At 41.9% G+C, this 22,254-nt stretch overlaps 1 protein-coding gene, 1 long non-coding RNA gene and 1 pseudogene across 11 annotated transcripts in view; 1 reads left to right on the top strand and 2 right to left on the bottom strand.

Annotated features, from left to right (window-relative positions):
- The window catches only part of LOC147798564 (uncharacterized), a 111,272-nt gene extending 104,036 nt beyond the window's left edge, over window positions 1–7,236 (bottom strand). For both annotated transcript variants that reach the window (XR_015425829.1, XR_015425830.1), the window contains exon 1: window positions 6,376–7,236. This is a non-coding gene — a long non-coding RNA (uncharacterized LOC147798564). The remainder of the gene's footprint in view (window positions 1–6,375) is intronic.
- Window positions 7,237–10,024: 2,788 nt separating this feature from the next.
- The window catches only part of LOC110989608 (N-lysine methyltransferase KMT5A-A-like), a 68,274-nt gene continuing 56,044 nt past the window's right edge, over window positions 10,025–22,254 (top strand). For 6 of the 9 annotated variants that reach the window (XM_087138783.1, XM_087138782.1, XM_087138781.1 and 3 more), the window contains exon 1: window positions 10,033–10,746. In XM_087138783.1, coding sequence (XP_086994909.1) covers window positions 10,602–10,746 — 145 coding nt within the window. In that variant the 5' untranslated portion in view covers window positions 10,033–10,601. Of the gene's footprint in view, window positions 10,747–22,254 lie in introns of all 9 variants that reach the window. The other 3 variants (XM_087138789.1, XM_087138787.1, XM_087138784.1) reach the window with 2 other exon arrangements.
- Window positions 17,689–22,252, bottom strand: LOC147798563 (uncharacterized; annotated as a pseudogene).

The raw sequence follows: 22,254 nt of genomic DNA, 5'->3' as shown, positions 1-22,254 counted from the left end.
ACCAACTTTGTCGGTGGGCAGCGAGAATTGCAACAAGCTGTCAAGAGCTGGAATCAAGACAAGATCAGCGATTATATTTGTCTGAAGGAGGTCCAGTGGGTCTTTAATCCGCCTGCCGCATCCCACTTTGGAGGCGTTTGGGAGCGCCAAATAAGGACTGTTCGCTCAGTCTTGAATGGTCTTCTCGGGCAACAGACACTCGACGATGAAGGATTGCATACTCTGATGTGTATAGTTGAAGGCATTGTAAATGGTCGCCCCTTGACCAAGTTGTCAGAGGATCCTGATGACCCGGAGCCGTTGACACCCAACCACCTCTTGCTTCTCCGCTCAGGCCCACAGTTACCACCAGGAGAGTTCACGAAGCAAGACATCTACAGACGCCGGTGGAGACAAGTACAATATCTGGCAGACGTGTTCTGGCGTCGGTGGTCAACAGAGTATCTGTCATCTCTGCAGGAACGGCAGAAGTGGTTGTACCCGCAGCGGAACATTAGGAAAGGCGATCTGGTTCTAGTCAAGTATGAAAACTCCCCTCGAAACCAGTGGCCGCTAGGTCTGGTCACTGACGTCTATCCAGGCAAGGACGGCAGAGTAAGGACCGTCCCGGTGAAAACACGAGCCGGCATATACGACCGACCCACAGACAAGCTTTGCCTTCTTGAGGGAGTGGATATGGGACAGTAGAGCAGACCGCTTCCAGGAGTACAACTGTGAATACTTTCACGTATTTCAGCCTTTTTGAAAGCCTTTGGGACATTTTCATTTAACTGTTAGAATATTTTGTCGCATTTTTGGTTTATTTTTGTAATTCCCCTATCAGGTCATTAGGGGCCGGGATGTTGCGGACAAAACATCTCCAAACAAGTCCTTTCATGGGCACAGTAGTTGTGTGTTATCAATAGAGGGCGCTCTGCCCGCACCGCGCAGTGCCGAACAATCCATTTTAGTTTATACATGGTTCACGAGCATTTTGACAAGTTATACGTCACCAAATTCCCATTTTGCTTCCATTCCGTCAGCTCAGCAAAGTGAGTCATTTTCTTTATTTATCCTTTAGTTATTGCCTTAGGATAAAGGCAATAAGATAAGCTATTATTAAGCCATTATTAAGTTATTTTTCCAGGGCAAACAAATTGCAAGATTTTTCCGAATACATGTATGATGTCCGAGTTTTGGGCAACCACGTTTCACATGTATGTAAGACATGTTATGTTACACATGTATATGTATAATACAAAGTCGCACATGTGTTACGTTTAGACAATGGATGTAAGGGTGTATTTAACTAGAGGTCTAAAGTTTGTGACCAGGATTTATGACGGTGGCATATAGGTTTGTCTATATAATTTATTCCTTTTGTGTATTATTTTCAGTCGAACCATCACAACCGTCATCATTATCGACACCATTGTCATTGTCAGCGTCATTATACATTATCTATCGACAACTGTATGTTAGACATCAGCCATATCAACTGTCATCAGATATTGTCATCACTGGGATCCATCACACCTTTGATAACTGTCACATGAGCTGAATTGCATCATCCCAGTATTTTTTGCCATCATTTGGAGACACCCTTGTCCACTAGCCAAACAGTTGAGACACATGAGACATTGTTCATGATACAGCAACACCATTGGTTTATTTCTTGCCAGTCAAGACATTAAAGGAGAGTTGAGGACAAGTAGACACTATAATTGAATTTTAGATGTGTGTTGATTGCTGAGTTTACAGCGACAGATTAACGTCAAGTAGCGTGGGCGCTACACCATTACCAAAAAGTTACAGAAGTTTTTCTCCTGGCCTCATTTCTTTCAGAATTATTCCACCATTGTAAATTTCCTTCCTTAATCTGCCTACTAATAACCTCAAACACTAAATTCTCAAATATAAATATTTACTCCTTTGGAAACATTGGTAACGGAATTACATGGTAACAGAATTACATGGGGAAACGGAATTACATTGCAGAATCATGTATGTCTTGCGGCCGTGTTTGGTTAAAGAGGGCAGCAATCACAATTATGTTTCTTTCTTTTACATGTACCACTAGAAGGCAGCAATTTATGACTTATTTGCATATGCACATTGCACATGCATCTACAAGACTACAAATTTGGTGAGTATTCTATTCAGGAGCACTTTCTTTTCACAGTGGTAATTTAAATGAGTGATTACTTAAAAAGTACTTGCATCAATGATCATACTCATTACAAAATGCATTATTTTGCACTTTCACTTAAGCATACTTAACATACTGTACATACATAGGCTTACTTGCAGTGTACATGTATGACATGTGCAGCACTGATGTACTCAAACAAGCTACATGTAGTACACATAATTATAGTTTATCTCAGCATTATATTATTTGATGTTATTACATGTACTCTAATCTAAAGAGCTTATTATGCTATGAAGGCACCAGGTGTAATAACTATGTAAACAGATTTTGTTGTTGACTTTTTAGGCCTATGCTTGAAAAAGTACCACATAAAAAAGTTTGAGGTACTTGTAATTATACATGTGAATATAATGAGCTCAAGGTAAAATTATTTTTGAAATCCTATATAAAGAGGGCTCATTAAAATAATCATTATTCAAATCAGCCTTTTTGAAGGGGAGTATATAAATGTACATGTATAGGCTATGTGCTCAATCTACAAGTTTGAGTCAAAATAACACAGCCGACCAATATCTTTTCTTTGTTCATAGGTACACTGTACATGTAAAATGCCTCTCACAGCAAAAGAAAAGATGCGAGCATACAGGGAGCGTATAAAGCAGGACCCTGACGAAGTTGAACAGTGAGGGAGAAGGACAGAAATGGAAAGTCTGCTAAAAGTGCAAGAATGACTGCGTGTGAAAAGCTTGTGCAAAAAGAGAAAAATCAAAAAGCTGTAGCAATACATCTTGCTAAGAAAAAAGTGATGTCTTCACCTTCTGCAAAATGTGCATGTACTCCAGGTCAAATTCAAGTTATGAATTTAGTGCATGTTCCATTCAGGTCACCTCAAGCTTTGGGAAAAGTCAAGCAGAAGGTGATGAAGGTTTTGCCACATTCTCCCAGGAAAAGAAAAGCAGTGGTTGAAGCACTCGTTGCTGATGTGGGGCTGTCTTCCAAGACCATAAAAATGCCAAGAATTGATGATGGTGAGAGTGGTGCTGGAAACAGTGGTATTAGTAATGAGACAAAGGAAAAAGTAATTGATTTCTATTTGACAACATCATGGATGTGTCCTGGACGGAAAGACACATACATAATTCGAGCACTTGGAAAAGAAAAACAGACTATACTGAAGCATTATATGCTCACTTCACTCAAAGAAGCCCATGCTATGTTTCTGGATGAAAACCCAACCCATCACATTTCATTTTTCAAGTTTGCTGAACTCAGACAAAACAAGTCCAGTTGCAAGGGGACATACCACACAACTCCTGCCTTTGCAAATATCATGAGAATGTGTGCCTGCTCTTACAATCCTTGAGTAAGGCAGGCCTTCAGATTCCAACTGATTTTCGCAGTTTTCTTACCCTGGTTGTATGTGACCAAAATAGTGAAAATTGCATGTCAGGAAAATGTGATGAATGCCCGGGAATTGGGAAACTTGCTCCTCCTGATGACACTGCTGAGAAAAAATAAGTTGGCTGCAGTGGGATGGGAAAGCAAATTGACATGTGTTCGAAGGAACTGTAGCAGACTGCTTTCAAGTACTCAAAGAACCACAGATGGATAGAAGAGAACAATTTACTTTCAACTAGGCACAAGTTTGGATTATAAGAGCTGTGGTTAACTAAAATTTAAACATGATTGGTACCTTAAATACTGTATGTGCAGTCATGTCCAATTGTAAGTGGCACCTTTTTGAATAATCTTTCACAAGACCCTTTCTTTTTCTTTTTGAGCACTACATGTACAAGTCTCCTACATGTACTGAATACCAGTGCGACCATGCCCTAGGGGATGGTTCCACCCAGTTGACTAGAGATGGCCAACTACGGTAGCGTGTATTCGGATACATGTACATGTAATTCACTCCAGATACCTGCAGTGTACATGACTGCATTGCAGTAGTACAAGACTCTTTGTTTTCAATGTTTATTGTAGTTTGAATGATTTGTGCCAAAAGATGACCTCATTCAGCACATGTTGGCTATCTCAATACTTTGGGATCATGCACATGATGTCAGATGAAGTTATTTGGCACACATGGTCAATTATATTGTGATTTCGGAGCTCATTAGGTTATTCCTAATTCGTGGTTTGTAAGTATGTAATTCAGTGACCATGTTTAATGTTTACTGTTGGATATATATGGAAGCAAGTGTTAGCTCCCAAACTGAAGCAGGATTAAAAAGTTTGAAGCCAAGAAATATTCTTGTAGTAACTTCCTGGCTTCTGATCACAACTCTGGGTTCACAAGTTAGAAATTTCATGTTCTTTTCCAGTAAATTCTTGTTGCTAGGTACAAAAATTGAATTATCTTTCAGCGAGGCATACAGATGCATTGAATGATGGTTTATTTTATATGGTTAAAGCTGAAAAACATGCCTAGAGTAAGAAAAAAATAACTGCTTTTCAATAATTGGCATTTTTCAAGGTACATTTCACAAGTGTAATTCCGTTACCACTACCTCTTTTTGAAAAATGAAAGAGTATGGAATATTTGTAAATATCAATACTCTAAAACTGCTGCAATAAAGTTGAAACCATAGTGAAAACAGATAAATGTGTAGCTGTGGTCTTCATGTTATAGATTTCAGAGAATTTCCTTTTCAAATTATGTTTGAAAAAGTCCATTTTCTGACGTAATTTCGTTACCAAAATATCCTGGTCCTTGGATCTTTCTACAAGTAGTATGTTTTAATCTTTTATTACTGGTATGATGGTAGGGCTATAGCCAGACCTTATTAAAGATATTGTAGTTAGGTAGGTAAAAGGACTAATTCATAGCATGGAAAATAACAGTCAATTTTGTTCTGAAATGTAATTCCGTTACCGCGGAATTGCCCAAATACAACGTACGGGCACGGCAGGTACTGTACACACCACTACCACTGCAGTCGAGGCGAGGTCACACAAAGTCAACCATGCCAGCTGATCCAAGGGAGCAGGCACATTCTTCTTCATTCAACAATTCCTCCACGGTTCTACGAAATAACGGAATATACACACAGCAAAGGCTCCATGGTTGCCATGCAAGATCCTCCAAGATTCCTGCAGTGTGCGCGAACTTAGACGGAAAATGATGATTTTTCAGAATCCACATGCACTCTTGCTGCTACATGTACATGTACATGGACGTGTAGGTGTACTGAACACCATACCTACAGAACGTGGCTCGACATCACACTATACGCATGTACATACATGCATACTGTACATGTACATGAATACCACATGCGTTCTAGGAAGCCACAGCCTGACCACCTCCCGTACACATGTGTACTACAGTGCTTCCAGCCGCAGCCACTTGGTTGTGACTGTGATTGTGGCTGGGCTGTGGGATGCAACTGACTTTCTCAAAACTTCAGTCACATTGCACCTTGATGATGTGCAGTCAAGTACATTTCTGTACAGTACTTGCATATTTTATTTTTTCATTTCATTTATTTCCACAGTGTTCACAAATAAATACATGTACATAATTATCTATAAAAAATGGTTCAACAAGAGAGTGAAGACTGAAGGGGGGCCCAAAAGAAGCTAAGCTTGTGAAAATGGGGCCCTTGTACATACATATAATGAGCGCTTTGAGCCAAAATACAACGTGCATATAATTATTATAATCATCAACAATAAAAGTGATTACGGTTCAAAACAAATACTGGACTTATAAAGACGTTACCCTATAGAACATAAATTACACAATACAGACAAGGACAAACAACGGGCAGTACATAATGCCAATTTGAGGACTATGAGGTATCAAGTGTATGTACAACAATTAATTAGATCAGCAATAACCATTCAATAACATGGATTTAAAGGTTCACTTAAAAGTTGAAAAACTTTTACTTTGTCTCAATGAATTACTGAATGAATTCCATAACTTTGGACCATGATATCTAATAGTTTTTTGTGCAAAAGAAGTACGAGTTGATGGGAGGTGAAAACAAAGAGCTTGCCGGGTAAGATGAGTGTGTAAGCAATAAGGCTTATTGCCAAAAAGATCAGTTTTGCAGAGGTCAGTGGCTTCAGAGCAACTACAAAACATGTTTCCATCAGGATCAACACTTGATAGTTGTGTAGATCATGGTGTATGGCTATCAATCATCCAACAAAACTGCCTTATGCTTCACCTAGATCAGCTCACAAGAAGACATATGAATGAAGGAAATACATGTACATGTACTTACCAGACTTACCTGATTAACCATGCACGCATCAGTCTGTCAGTGTGAAGTAAATGATCAGCCGACACCTGCAGCTGGCGTGTTGATTCAGGAATGTAGGCAGTAGCGAAGGAACCACCTGCATAATGGGTACACTGTACTGAAGTGCACTAGTAGTAGTGCCCACATACACACTTGGACATTCCGCGGAAATCAACCATGTCAAATTTGGGTTCGTTGTCCCTCCATTTCAAGTCTTACATTATCAGTACAACCATGGAGGTAGGAAAAGATAAAATCAGATCAAGTCGGATAATTATCTTCCAGCCATGCCACTAACGAAATCAGGAAACGGAGCTCAGCCTAGCGTGGAGCATTTCCTACCTGCATGCGTGGAGGTAAGAAAGTCATACGTACATGTACATGTACGATGATCACTCTCTCTCGACCAGATCCCCGTATTGTACTTTTCTGAGGAACAAGGTCATGAAGGAAGGCATGTACAGTATGTACATGTACTGTACATACATAAAAATATGACTGTCACAAAAGGTTCTGGTGGGCGATAAGATTGGACCGAGGGCTCACTACTACTGGTAGTTCCGCATTCTTGTACACAAGTACATTTGTACATGTTACATGTACTGTTCAGGTAGTACACGTGTATGTACATGTACTGTACATGAACACTGTACATGTACATGTACAGTACATCTATACATAGTACATGCACACTGTCCTGGTGGACCTATGGCCACGTGTGCACAGCACTATCCGGTTTCTTCCAGGGCCACTCCCCTACCACCACATTATGAATAATGCAGTATTTTTCTGTTTGGTGTGGGTGTTTCCTCCAAGAAAGTTACATATTTATAGCAAACTATTTTCTGGAATCCCCACTCCCCTAAACGTGTTATGAATAATGAAACAGAAAGTTTGCTACATATTCTACCTGCAGATGGCCGTAACCACACGTATTGAATCTTAAAGACCTCTCGGTATAATCGCCGGACAAAAGGGAATTGGTTTTAGAGACGAAGGAGGGGAGGGATAAATTCAAAATCAATGGGAATTCGGGCTTAATGGAGGGGAGAAGAAAATCAGCGCCCTCAGTTGTTCAGAGGAGCATGGATTTTCAAAGAAATGGGTGCACTATTCAATGCGTTTGACCAAACAGGAGGAAATAAATTTTATTTGTTGAATTAGAGTGTAAAATTGTATAAAAACTGTGCCTGAGACAAGTAATTGCAGCTACACTTTTATGACTTAAGATCTATATTCATGCATTACATGCACTTTGATTTAGGGGCAAAAATAAATGACAGGTCTACTGACTTAGGGCAGATCGTGGGGATGCAAAAATGTTTAACAAAAATGTTAAAACAATACACTTTCTTTTATTGTATTCTGTTTGTTGTTGGGAAACTGATTCTTTAAAATCTAAGGCAACATAGCTCACAAATGTAAGTAAATAAGTGTGGGAAAATGAGGACATGTTCAGTTTTAGAGGAAGAGGAAACTCCTGGACAAATAACATTAGTAAACCCACAAAATCGGAAAAGGATTGAACACACAATCCACATACTGTCCCCCGGGGAATTAATCCTTGGTCACACAGGTGACAAGCACGACAAGTATCATTGTAGCACCCTGACTCCACAGTCTGCAAAGAACTTGGAATCATATTTTTTTCGACAGGCTCTGCAACTGCAGGGGGTTATCAGATCCGAACTGGACATGCAAACAACGTCAAAAACATGTCACTCTTTTCAGGCTTCAGAAGCTCAACATTAAATTCTAAAGTTGGGTTGGGGTCTAGTCATTGTCTATTCAATGGCTATTGTTTAGTTTGTAAATAAAATTTCGAGGTGTGGAAAGCAGCGTCCCGGAGATGTTGCGCTTTCAAAAATGATTCAACCAATGCTGTTTCAACATGTACAATAAGAACACTGTTTGAAATTCAAATGTAAAACAAAATTGTTCAAACATAACATCTACTTTAAACAATGTTGTTTATAAGCTTTACTCAAATAGCAAAATGAATTATGTTTCAAATTATTACTTAGCTGCGCGGGTATTCTGGAATTAATGCAGCAATTCAGCAGAATCCCTTCTTGTTGCCTCTTCTTACATCCAGGTAAAATCCATCTTCCTCATCGTCTCCGCTCGTTGTTTCCATTTTTATATGAAACGGTCTCAGAGTGAGTCTGTCCACTCAAAGCTTTTGTTTCTGTTTTGCTTGGGTTAATACGAAATCAATTTTACTCCATTGAGATATGGTGATTGCATCTCTATGAAATAATGTAGTGATAGCGAATCACAATCCACGGAATCCTGCCTCAGTTGACTGGTGGATGTGCATCAGCTGACTGAATGGCAGCAAAATTTCTGATCAGATTTCAACTGACCCCGCCGAATTCATAATAAAAAACCAAAACTTCAATTTCAGTTTAGAAAAACTGCATAAGCCCTCTCAAGTTTGGGCTTCATAATTTAACACGTTATCTCAATTTTTGGGGTGTGCTGCAAGGTCGAAACATAGAAAATGGTCGTCAAGGCTCTAGCAGAGTATGGCACGTGATGATGCTGATGATGCACGATGATTTTTCGAGCGGATACAAGGACAGTCGAGACAATTATGTAGCAGTTTGAACAATAGAGGACTTAGTGTATACATGTAGATAGGCATTAAGATGAAAAAAAGCGCCGATCTTCTCCTTTTCAATTTTCTTTTCCAATTCTCATTATTTTATCGTCCATTTCTAAAATGAATTAAGGTGGCGTCTTATTTAAAAATGTCGTTCCACCCGACAACTGAATTACCGTGACGACATTAAGCAGAATGGGTTAAAATACAATTTAGTTTTGTATGATCATTTTTGTTGAACTGCTTATAAGATACGTTAAACTTTCATATAGCAAGACTGACTGGTAAAATTACAAATACACGACAAAAGCCGACCACATCTTTTTAAGGGTTGTGCGCGAAACACCTCCAGTATGCATCGTTACAATTAATGCTGAAAACGCTCCCTACAAAGTCTCACAACAAAGTTTATCCCTTTCAGCACGGGATATATTGATTTTTTGATTAACGAGGAGTGTACTGTTCAGGAATATACTTAACAGTTTGGCAACCCCTCGATCTGCCCTAATTCAGGAGACCTGTCATTTATTTTTCCTCCTAAATGAAAGTACACTTAGTGCACGAATTTGGATCTTAGGTCTTAAAATTGTACCTGCAGTTACTTTCTTAGGCACAATTTTCATACAATTTTATGCTCTTATTCAACAAATCAAAAGTATTTTAAACCCCTGTTTGGTCAATCGCGGTGAAAAGTGCACTTATTGAAAGTCCATGCTGTTGTGGATACCTGAGGGCGCTTGTTTCCCCAAAGTTTTTTTAAGGCGTTTCATTTTTTTCTCCCTTCATTCATTGAGCCCGAATTCGCCTTCGATTTTGAAACTACCTTTCCTTTTTCGTCTCTAAAATCATTTCCGTTTTGTCCGGCTATATACCCAGACGTCTTTCAGATTAAATGCACGTTTTCAAAGAAGCGACCATTTGCAGGTATGTGGCGAACTTTCTGTTGCATTATTCATGTCTATTTAGAGGGCGTGGTTCCAGACAAGTTTTGCATTATTCATAAACTCGGTGGAAGGAAGTGGCCGGGGAAGAAACCAGAAGTGCCGTACACGTGACCGTAGCTCCCTGAGGGTAATGTACCGTACATTCGTGAAGTCATGCATGTACTGATGTTAAACCTTCACCTTTATGACCTTGTTTCCCAGAAAAGTACTTTCTAGGGGATCTGGTCGAGGGTGATCGTCGTGCGTCTGTTCATACATGGCTCTACGTGTGCATGTACAGAACGCAGAACTACCAGAAGTAGTGAGCCCTGGGCCTCGGCACGGGTACGGTCGGCATTGTATGGCACACCACGGCCCTTCGTGAAGTCATATCATGTACTGATGTTAGGCCTACACCTTCATGACCCTTGTTTCCCAGAAAAATACACTGCAAGGGTGGATCTGGTCATGATCTGGTCGAGAGTGCATCGTGCGTCTGATTTTCTTACTTCCAGGATCCACGCCAGACTGACATGACTGAGCTGAGCTCCGTACCCAATTTCGTTACTGGGGGAAAATCATTCAGCTTGATCGGATCGTGGTTTAATAGTTGTAGACCCGGAATCCAATTTGACATGGTTGATTTTCGCCGAATGTCGGCGTAGTGTGTACACGGAGGCACATTGTACATGTACAGTGCACTTCAGTATGACTATAGGCTGTTCCTTCGTTTGTGCCTACATTCTGATCACCACGGCCAGCTGCAGGTGTCGGCTGATCATACATGTTACTTCACACTGACAGACTGGTGCATGGACAATCAGGTAAAGTCAGGTAAGTACATGTATTTCCTTGGCTCAGATGTCTTCTCGTGAGTCAGTTCACAAACTGACTTGCACTTGAAGCCTTAGCTTGCACGGTACATGTAAGTTAGTCACCTTGGAGGAATGCTGTCATCTTGGTGGAGCACAAGGCAGTTTGGTTGGATGATTGATTTGATTCAAAATCGTACGATTTTGGTGTGTCAGAAAAGGCTGAGGGCGTGTATGGGGTGCGTCAATGTACAGTCAAGGGACCGTCAAACAATATGTCCAATCTATAAATGTGCAAACTCGATACATTACACATGTCATACGAAGATCAAATGCTCCATGAAATCAACCAAAAATTCAGCACTATTTTAAGTTTTGCGATAGGCCTGCAATATTACTTTAAAAACTTACGATTTCACACACTGTAGAGAATAAATGCAAACAACCAAATCTAGCCCTACACCCAGAACTTTGGGGCCCAACGTCCGCTACGCATCCGCGAACCCCGCAGTACAAAATTTCTTTGAAACCCTCCGAATTCTCGGTTGTGTACCACAGTTTCGTGGATTCATTTCCCCCCACAGTTCTATGTATGGTAACTTACATATTTACATGTTATGTGCAAAGAACAAATCCAGCCCACATTATGCTGTTTGTCCAAAATCAAGCAAATAATTCCTGTTCTGTGTCTATATTCACTTGGTTCATATGTGTTCTTATGAAGACGAGCTACGACCAAATGGTTGATTACGGCTGCGATCGATACACAAGACATGGGTATTGGCTACAGCGACTTTCTGTATATGTGTGTGTCATTCTCAGCCGTGACTTGACTGACTGGTTGAAATGGCAGTTGGCTGCGACACGCTGCAATCACACGGACCAATCACAGGGCTTTTCATTATTTATGACGAGAGGTAGGAATGTCAAGCTAGACCTCAGTGCATGCACGACCAGTAGAGTACCGATTTCGTGCAAACCTTGGCCCCACTCTGCCGTTGACACGAGGGACATGACACCCGGAGACAAGAAGTTGGTAGACTCCCTACATGCACCACAACATACTCTGACTCAGATCAGAGCAACGGCTTTGTCTATGGTTGTCTCGCCCCCGTGTATTCCCAATTGACAGAGTATAGAGGGACATTTCTTCATCTTAAGAACGTACATGTATCATGAAATTATGTTCTTTTCAGATTGCAACTGATTCGAGACAAGAGGTTGGATTATTCCACTTAAGAAAAACTCAAACACTAACCCTAACTCCCTAGGCCCTTGCACTAGAAATAGTATTGAATCTAACAAACTCCAACAGCTGTACACAATTTCAGTAGTTCCTGGTACCAAACCTGCCAAACTCCAACAGGTCTCATACGGCATACAGTACTAAACCTGGCAAACTCCAACTGTTGGAGTTTGGCCAGTTTGGTACAGATGGGTCTGTGCATGGTCTACTGATTAGAAAAGGATGGTACCAAACCTAACAAAATGAGCCAATGTACTTACAATAGAAAATCAGAGTTTTGGGGAGTTCACAGGCATTTATTCATGGGTGAGCTCACGGCCGCTCCCTAGCACAGTTCCTGGTCAATTGTATATCTATCGTTGGAGCTAATTATGGCTTGTACTCTTTATCCCAGGCCCCTGCACTCGAAAAGTACACAACCTGTCAAACTTCAACACCCTCAAAACTGTTGAATTCTGATTAATTTGGTATGGATGGGTCACTGCTAAGGTATTACAAGGAGGAGGAGGTATCCAGCGCAGACGGGGCTTTAAACAAACCTCACTTCTCTCTGCATAATCATCCATCAGGGGCTCGGCCAGGACTTCACACTCCCAATCATCATCTTCATCACCCCCTTAACCGGCTCATACTCCACATTAAACAATCCATTCTCTCCCACTCCTAGCTCTCGTCTTTTATACCACACTTCCTCTCCATCCTCATCCAACCATAGATACTCAATCTCACATCCTATCACATCCTTTGCACACAAATCCACCTCTTGTAAATCTTCATTTGCCCAGTCTTCATCCACTTGCTTTCTTGTGTACTCATCCTTATCATCATCATACCGAAATACATACTTCCCATGCTTCTTTCTCTCAATCACACACACTGTCTTTTCCTGTTTTCCTTCACTCTCTGTACAATGCACCAACAATCTTCCTATAAAATCATCAGCATTCATACAGTACTTAGTCTTGCACTTTCACCGTTCACTGCTGTCTCATCTAGGCCATTATCTTTCTCCACGCACTCATCACTCATCAACACCTGTCTCATGTTTTCTCTCATCTCTTTCACACTCAGCAACTTTCCACCTTCTTTCTGTACCTCAATTGCACTTTCAACAAATACTTCTGATCTTTTTCACTCTTACCACGCAACATACCATTCATATCTTTAACACTCATCCACACAGGGCCACTGGCATTCATATCTTGCACAATCTTCCTCACTGCTTCTCTCTCGTGCTGCTCTCTTCTCTCTTTTGCCTCCTTCTCATGCATCGTCTTTCTTTTCTGAAATCTCCTCTTCCTCCTTCCCTCCATCACTTTTCTCCATCGGCTTCAACATCAGCGATATCTGGCGCCCCATCCTCACATCCCAGTCCAATGGGTCTCCTATACCCTAGGACTCCCTAGTTAGGTTTCCCCCTCAGTCAGCCTATGGGTCTTCTATACCCCTTGGCACCCAGCTATTCACTCTCCCACTGCCAACTCCAACTGACACGCTCCGGTAAACACACACACAGGGCATGCAGCCCCAGGATCCAGTGCAGCATCCATTGTTCCCGCCATAACTGTTCCCGCCTTAACGCCTCACCGAGCTAATCCCTACATCTGGATCCTTCTCTACACCATATAAGCTCCACTCCCAGTTAGAATCCTGCAGTCTCCTGAAGACGGACAGAGTACACTGTTCGAAACGTCGAGTTATTCCCCGGTTCTTCTCAGAACCACACATACTCAAAGAAGAGATAAATACATGGTGTTACCGCAATCTTTACTATAGACCATGTTGCATACTGGAAAGCGAATGAGTGTAGGGCTTGGCTGTTGTTTTACTCTGTGCCCGTACTGTGTGGAGTATTGCCTGACGATTATTATCAGCATCATCTTCAGCTTGTAGAATCTGTACACATAATGTGTAAAGATGAAATATCTCAAGCTGAGATAAGCTTAAGTGCACTGCAAACAAGTTGTCATCCACTATGTGTCACTATTTGGTGCCCAGCACTCCAACAGACTCATGACCGTCAATGTACACCAGTTGTTACATTTACCTGATGTTGTACAGAATCTGGGGTCACTGTGGGTGTGCAGTTGTTTTGCCTTTGAGAGTCTAAATGGGAAGCTGTTGAAAATGGTCCATGGTGCTAAAAAGCCTGTGGTTCAAATTGGAAATGCCGTTACAACCATGCTTCGTTAGGTGACAGGCTTGTGTGCAATTCAAAGGCAGCATCCTTGTATGATCATTTCCGAAGGCGTGGCAGAAAGTGCTGTTGAAATAAAGAGTACCAGGATGCAGTTACTCGTGCTTCTACAAATCTTTTGGGCTCACCAGTTTTCTCTTTTTTAAGGGTGCGGGTCAATAACAAGCTTGTTTGCAGCTCACAGCATGTTGCTCTGAAGAGCAGGGATTGCTCTGTTGTTCTGCTGCATGATAGAAGTTATGCAAGGGTTAAGATATTTATCAAATGTGCTTGTGAGTGTTCTCGCCTGTGCCACTGTGGAATTTCCAGGCCAACACATTTTGCGCTTGTGAAAAAATGTATGTTGTTCAGTGTGATGAGGTTGGAGTGTGCTCCAATGAACTGACTGACATCTCTCTTCCTCATTTCCGACTGGTTCAGAGTAAGAACAGTCAATTAGAGGCTATCCCGATTTGTTCCATCAAGGATGTATGTGTGTACATTTGTATTAGGTTAGGAGAAAAGCTTCCCAATTTGGAATTCATAGTTTCACCTCCAAGTTGCAAAGATAGTAATTGAATTAAATGCAGGTTAAATATACAAGTTGTGACAAAAAGAATGTTGTGTTTCCTGCAGATGAAACACTATGACTATCTGTGCACAGGTTTATAAGTTACATCTTCTAGAGCATGGAGGCACTGGATGAGAGTGCAATGATGTGACTTGAAGTCCCAAAATAAATTGAAGTAATTGACAAGTGAAAATACTGGCATATGAACCTGTACATAAATTTATAACACACCTGATGATTTTGCCACTTGTTAGTTTCATTTCAATACAGGTTAATGAAATGTTTTTCTTTGTCTCATTGACGTGCTTTCATGTCCCCTGCAACTGGTTGCAATTACATGTGTCACTGCAATTTTCATAGCATATTTTCTTTCTTTACTAGCGCCTATTCCAGTGATACAAAGCTCTCCCCAATGGTGTGTAATGTGCATACCTCTTTCATGCAGAGTAATAAACAGCACCTAGACCTCTAACAGTAACATATAATTCATACTAAAACTAAATGGCATTATTTACTGTGTGTAGGAAGTGTTACACAAGGAGTACACAGTACAAGTAAATTATGTGTGTTATGACCTTAATTTTTCCTGAAGTGAAGTTGCCATTATGTGTCAAATAATGTTAGTTTGGGCTCAGGTATTAATCAAATAGTTATGTACATGTATGAACTACTGTTCTAGGGTTTCAATGAATTATTTTTATTAATGAGATGTATTTTGAATATTTATCAATACACTACATTAGTGACTGTGCGTGCACATAATCCTGTGTTGTATGCGTGGTGTGCATCATACATGTAGCTTGTGAGTATACCCGTAATTTGAATTTGTATCCAGCAATAAAACATCAATTCAGTATTCAAAGCAAAAGTGTGACTCTCTTAATGATTTCAGTTGTACAGTTTCAGATTCGAAGTTATGGATGCTATTGCCAAATTTGTTTGTCTTAGGTTATATCAGGAAAGGTATAACTCTTTTAGACTTTTACAATTTCAATTTTGCCTGAAATTATGAAGCCTGTGAAGGGCTTCAAAACTGAATCTCAAGTTTGCTTTGCACTCCACTTTATATGCAACGAATAATGTGCACGCACACGAATGGCATTGTACACAGTTCCAATTAGTGTAATTTTTCTACTTCCATTGATGCCTCTTTGATGACTAAAACTTAAATTTTTGAGGTCTTGATGCCTGTTTCTTAGAACATTTTGAAGGTGATGCCAGTTTTTGTTGACAACAGATGACCGTTTGATGCCTTGTGATGACCATTGGATGCCTTGTGATGACTGATGCCAAGTGATGACCTTTTGATGATGTTTTTGTATGCTGAAGACCTTTTGATTGCCCATCCTTTCTACTCCCAAATATAACCTTAAACAACTTCCATTTATTTTGTGTGGGGCTTCCTAAGGCCCTGTCACTCAGTGTAGGCTGACGTTTACCTCCAGGGAGTGAGCATGCTTGTGGCAAGTGGCCATTTAGCGTCTTCTTTGATTGTGGATCCCTGCGCTTTGTCTGAGATTTTTCGGATCGGGGTTTAAGGCTCGCTTTGCCTTTATCGGTGAACCCACCTGAAGCTTCATTGACCTCAGAGACGTAGAATGGGATTAAAACTTTACTATGCTTACTATGAAATGCAAGGCTAGCACCGGCTGTAAAATCATGGTCCGACATGCGACATGTGTCCGATACTGAGAAAAATCAATTATCTGCAGCAGCTAGCAGTTTGCATTACATACCACTTTCTTTGGGCTGCAAGGTTGCCATTAAACCCCCCCTGATCACCCCTGCAAGTTCTTCTTGCTGTTGTTCAGTGCAAATACAATCAAATTCGGACATTTTTGCTTCTAACATGCCTGAAAAAACACTCCTGCTGTCCGACCAGCTAACCAACATGACAGTGAAAATTGTGAGTATTTTAGCTGCAGCAATACTAATTCAAATTGCTATGTTGGTATCGATTAATTTGTGTACTGTGCCTTTTGTCTTTTAAAAGTATTGACTCTAACTTGCTGTATCGAGTAATTGTGGTATTGATATGATGTGCAGCATCATCTGACTGTTTCGCGCGCGCACCAGGGATCAGCTTCCCGTGGTTGTAACTTGAGAATCAGTCTGGAAACAAATGAAATTAGTCGGGCAGTTAGGGGGTCTTTTAGGCGTAGATTCCATTTTTCACATTTTAAGAGGCTGCCGAGCAAGTCCTAAAGCCGCCTAGCATTTTGACAAAAAAATTGTCTCCAAATATGGAGACAGTCAATGGAAATGGAGACCAAAATAATGTCCATATCGGGAGACTTCGCCGATTTCGGAGAGAGTCTCGAAGTCGGTACGTGCGCCTCTACTGACTGCTGTTTTGTTTTAGGCTACAGAAAACAATTCAGCAAATAGTTCTGAGACAAACAGCTGCATGTGGCTGATTTACAACACACAGTACATGTCTTTTCAGCCAAGCCAATAATGCAAGCCCTGTTTTCCACCAGTGGAAAATCCCACAGCTGGGATAAAAAATAACCAGACATGTGCCTAAAACTAACCAGACATGAGTCTACCACACATGAACGTACACACGTATACATGTAGACACTGCAGATGAAGGGCATACTTTCCAAACTATCAGACAGAGGACTTCTCGTCCATGTGAGTGCAGCCTATAAACTGAGGACAACACACACAAGTTTTTGGTCGTTTGGGCCGCTAAAAATAGGTTGCGTTATTGGCCTACTACTAAAGGGGTCATCATCAATATGGTATAATGTCTGGAGAGAATGGCTGGTGTGGCGTATCATGGCTTAACTTGGCTACAACTTCATTGTGTTACGACAAAAGTCTTTGATGTTTCTCCAAGTATAGGTCTGCAGTGCAAGCTGCTTCGATGTCCAGCTTGCCAGGAACTTTCCTCAACTGGAAGAATTTGCGTAGGCCTTCTTGGACGTCTGTCTTCGCTGTAGTCCAGGGACGGCGCTTCACTCGTCTTGATGGCGGAGAGGGTTCCCTTCTTCGTGATGCAGCAGCATTACCAGGAAGCTGTCCTATTAATATAGAGGCAAGAAAAGGACATGAGAAATGTAGGTGACAGCTCAGCAGACAGCCTGTCCATGTGACAGACAGCCCGACAGAGTGACAGATAGACGGACCGACCGACTAAATCTTACCGGCAGGTTGCCCCTCTCCAAGCTCAGGAAAAGTCTGGACAGTTTGGTGACCCGCTGTACAGTATCTGGCAACTGGTAGTATTCGCGATGTACCCGCAGATCGTGGCCAATGAAGTTGGCTAGAGTTTCAAGCTGATGTTCCTTTAATGCAAGAATTTGCGATGAAGTTGCTACATGTTTACGGAGTTTGGTGGACCGGATGCTGGATGCATTGTCAAGGCCAGCCTTATCTGCATATGCCCTTAAACAGTCACTCCCTTGTATGTGGCCTCTCTCGCCATAACAACACCGCGCGAACAAGAAGTTGTTGTCTTGGGCTACTCCAGCTTCATGTCTCTTGGTGACAAGGGCATTCAACCATGCCACTGCCTCATTGCTTAGAAGTACGGGAACAGTTCTGCCTCACTTGCCAACTATTTCGACAACACGGAACATCTTGCACAGCTGGCGTTTTAAATCACTCAACAGGCATTCCCCCTCCAGTTTGGCGGTGCTGTTTCATCTTTTAAACCTCCCCCTGCCTTCTTCGGTTGAACATGATGAGGTGGCACAGACTGACCTCATTCAATTTCTGCCAAACTGGCCTGATTTGTCTGCCCCAAGCAACCTTGAGGGGTTGAAGTTCCCAGTTGCCAGCTTCATGAAGGAAGACGACAGGTGGACTACATCGGCATTTGTCGGGAGAATGGTGACTTTGTTGCATTTGCCTTGGTACAGCGGTCTGTGTGTGTGTGGACACAAGGCCTCGTAGGGGTGTGCATTTGCGGGTATTTTTAGAACCGGGTACCCGTTTTTTGTTAACATCGGGTACCCGGAAAAGAGATCGCCTAATAACAAATTGCATTGCGCGCGACCCGGTGGATCATGTACCCGAAACACGGTTCTTTTTGGTACATAGGAAGCAAGCAGAATATTGTTCTAAACGTCGGAGTTAATCTCTCCTACCTTTTTATCAAATGAAATTGTTACCTTCAGTTTGCAAATTTTTTGTGGGTGTATGAAACAGAAAAACAAATCTTCACGGGGAACGTTAGAAAAGAGAACAGAGCTGCAAACCACCTACATGATACACGCACCTGCAAACGCTCAAAGGAAATGTCCCGGATGCTGCTTGATCACGTACACGCGGAACGCATGTGGCGTGCACAAATGGTGAGCTCTGGTCGTGTCACGTGCGGACCAGATCAGTGCTATGTACGTCACGGGTTAAAAGGCTTACAGTTTTGTGCGTGATCACTACTTACCGCACGCCGTGTGGAGTCCCAGTAGCGCTGGAATATAACACAGTCGGCTCTCGCTTCGTCGTCAATCCCGACATAAAGTAATTTTCATTCATATTGTTTTATTTGACAAAAATACTCTTAATTCAAACAGTAAGCACTACTTATTCCGCACAAAAGTCATTTAGGCTGACAGAGTTTGAAAGTCACAAATACAGTCATGCAAGTGTACATCAACAGCGCTACCCCCTCATAAGACAAAACTCCTTCGGTCTCTTGTTCATATAGGTTTGGTTACAGTCATTTTCCGAGTTCCGGATCGGGAAAATTATTCACTAAGACTGCAGCTAAAAATCCTCAAATTCGATTGAAATATGGTCAGAAGTCAACTTTGTGTTTTGGATATACTTCAATATTTTTTTTCCAAAATCTAAGCTTTCATATTTGGACTCACAGGATCGATCGACGAAAGTGACGATGACACCTTTCCTAGTTCTGGATCGGTTTAGGATCGAGACAAAAACGTCTTCACAAATAAAAAGTAACCATACGAAAAATCCAATTTCAGCCAAAACCATTGTAAAAAGTTGCTTTTCTAATAGAGAATCTTTTAATTTTGAGAAAATTAGATGAAAGATAAGAATTCCAATGAATTAAAAAGATAGAAATTGCGTAAGGTTTGACTCGACTTTTCAACTGTACAGTGAGCTATCAACGTTACCCTCCCCGCGCCGCACAGTTGACGAACCCATTACGTCACGTACATTTCTGCTGCGCCCGTGTAGTTGAGTTCGCGACGACTTTGCGTGGTAACGCCGCGCGATCCGAGAGTAGGGGAAAAGCTTGCAGTTTTCGGTAAATTACAAAAACGGAAACTCTAAAAAAGTCATTTTGATTAAGCAGACAATAAATGCAAAGGTTTATATGACTATTCAATTTAAAGAAATATTTAAAATCACACATAGCGAGTGACCTATCGCCCGTGAATTTAAGTGGTTTTTTCGCTCTTGTGAACTAGGAAATTCCGGAACTAGGAAAACGACTTGCGGTACAATGGGCGGAGTGGGTAACAAAATTAGCTGTCGATCTCCGAATTCAAGTTTCATGTATGACCACGGGACCGGGTTTTCATCGGCACGGTTGTTTTTCATGAAGTCTGTCCTTCAGTAAGAAATTTCACAGACATTTTATGCATGAATGTTTGTTCCTAATTTAGTTACTTTTTTACGGGTACCCGGCCCGGAAAAATGGAACCGGGTTTTGAAATCGACGGGCGGGTACCCGGCACAGGCCTAAGGCCTCGCCAGTTCAATTCACACAACTGCAGAAACTCTTCCATGCGTTCCGCTTTGTGTTTTTGGCCGGACTCTAGAGCACTTTCTTTCAAGGCGAGTGCACACTTCATGATGGAATAACCAATCTTCAGCGCTAATGACAGAACACCGTACAACTGTCTGTCTTCCCTGAAGCTGGCAATATTGTGCACGGCCTTCACAATATCATAAAGGTGGTGCGGATGGACAGATGATTCGAGTGATGCATTTGGTTGCTGGGTGTTCTTTCGGAGTTGTATGTTGAGTCGACCCAATTCGCGTACCCTGTTACGGATGTAGCCATGCTGATCTACGTCGTGCCCTAGTTTCATGTATTCACGCTTGGCCAATTCAACAATCAACTTGTCATTCTTGACTACCAAAGCCACATAATCTCTCTTCATTGGACTAAGAACCTGGTGCAACTGAAACGACACGCCAACAGGAGGAGGTTTCAACAAATCACTCTTGTGAGCGACCCGTCCACCCACATGAGCCCTCTTACCGGTGCTGTCAGTCCATGGAGTGGGTGCTGGCTTCAAAGGGCACGTGTCGCCACGAATCGGTACACACATAATAGCCGTAACAATATACACATGGTCCATATGGATGAGGAGATACCTTGCGATTTGGCCTGTACCCGACAACGAGCACACAACGACCTTCACAAAGAACCTGACAACTGTGCCTGTGATTACCTATATTGCGAATTTTCAACAGAAGTTTCTTATGCACACTAGGGTTGGGCTCACAGGCGATCTCGACGACTTCTCTTTCTTCCTTTTGACGTGACTAGAGATGCCCCCATTTGTTATACTGTAATTTTCGGAATATAAGGCGCGGCTGATATGTTGATTTTGCCTGTCGGAGCAGCTTGTGATCCCGGCGGCTTATATGCTGAGCTTTGAAGAATAAACTTGAGATTCATGTATAGAAAGAGTAATCTGTTTTTGACAAAGTTTGCATCCTTCGGGAATGAAAAATCACTCGTTCCCTGGAAACATCGTAGGCCTAGATCAAAACAGAAAGGTGGAACCGGCCTGAAGGAATTGGGGCTCGACCTTCATGACCTTAACGTGAAAGATGCAGTTGTCATGTTCGATACCACGCGCGGCCGGCGGTCAAGCAGCTGAAAGCTCTTTTCGTTGGTGACCGTGCAAAGCCATAGATCTGACACTAGTAGTAGCAGGCAACCAACTACCAGTCACACAACCGGAACCGCGGACCGTAAGTATCTGTCAAACACCATGCAAATCGCTGTGGTGCGTCTGTTCGTTCTTCCTGTTGTCTGTTGTGTTTATTGCTTGTGAAACTTTCACGTCTACCACATCTATAAGAATTTTGTCTTGATTTTTAGTACCTTATAACGTTCTCCTGGTAATCCACTTGTGGGGAGGAACATTTTTTCTGCATTTACCCAGTCGCAGGAATATTTTTTGGGGCTGTCATCGAGTCGTGTAGAGAAGTCTTGTCGAAGAAGGCATAGGGGCGGCCACTATAGCACTGCTGTGCCCACTTGTTCTAACGTCGGTGTTAATCCACCCTTTTTTGTTTCACACCACTGCAACACCTGCGGGCATCTTCTCTTTGGGGGTCGTGGTCCTCTTGAAGATGACCATAGGCTTGAGTTTCTTCCCGCCGGCCGTGCAGGCGAGGACCACAGTAAAGCTCGTCTTCCCGTGGCCTGTTGTTGTTAGGGTGACGGTCGCTAACCCCTTCGCTGTGACAGTACGGTTCATGGGTGCATTGTATGTCATCAGCATTTCATCCATGTTGACGATCTTGTCTTTGCTCTGATAGACCCGTTTCAAACACTGTGCCTTGCCCTGATTGGCTCCGCCCCAACACATTC

Source organism: Acanthaster planci, linkage group LG07 (assembly GCF_054643075.1).
Source record: "Acanthaster planci isolate LZ-2023a linkage group LG07, COTS_SCS, whole genome shotgun sequence".
NCBI lineage: Eukaryota > Metazoa > Echinodermata > Asteroidea > Valvatida > Acanthasteridae > Acanthaster > Acanthaster planci.
Note: the sequence above shows the minus strand (reverse complement) of the source record. Positions and strands in the feature narration are given on the sequence as shown.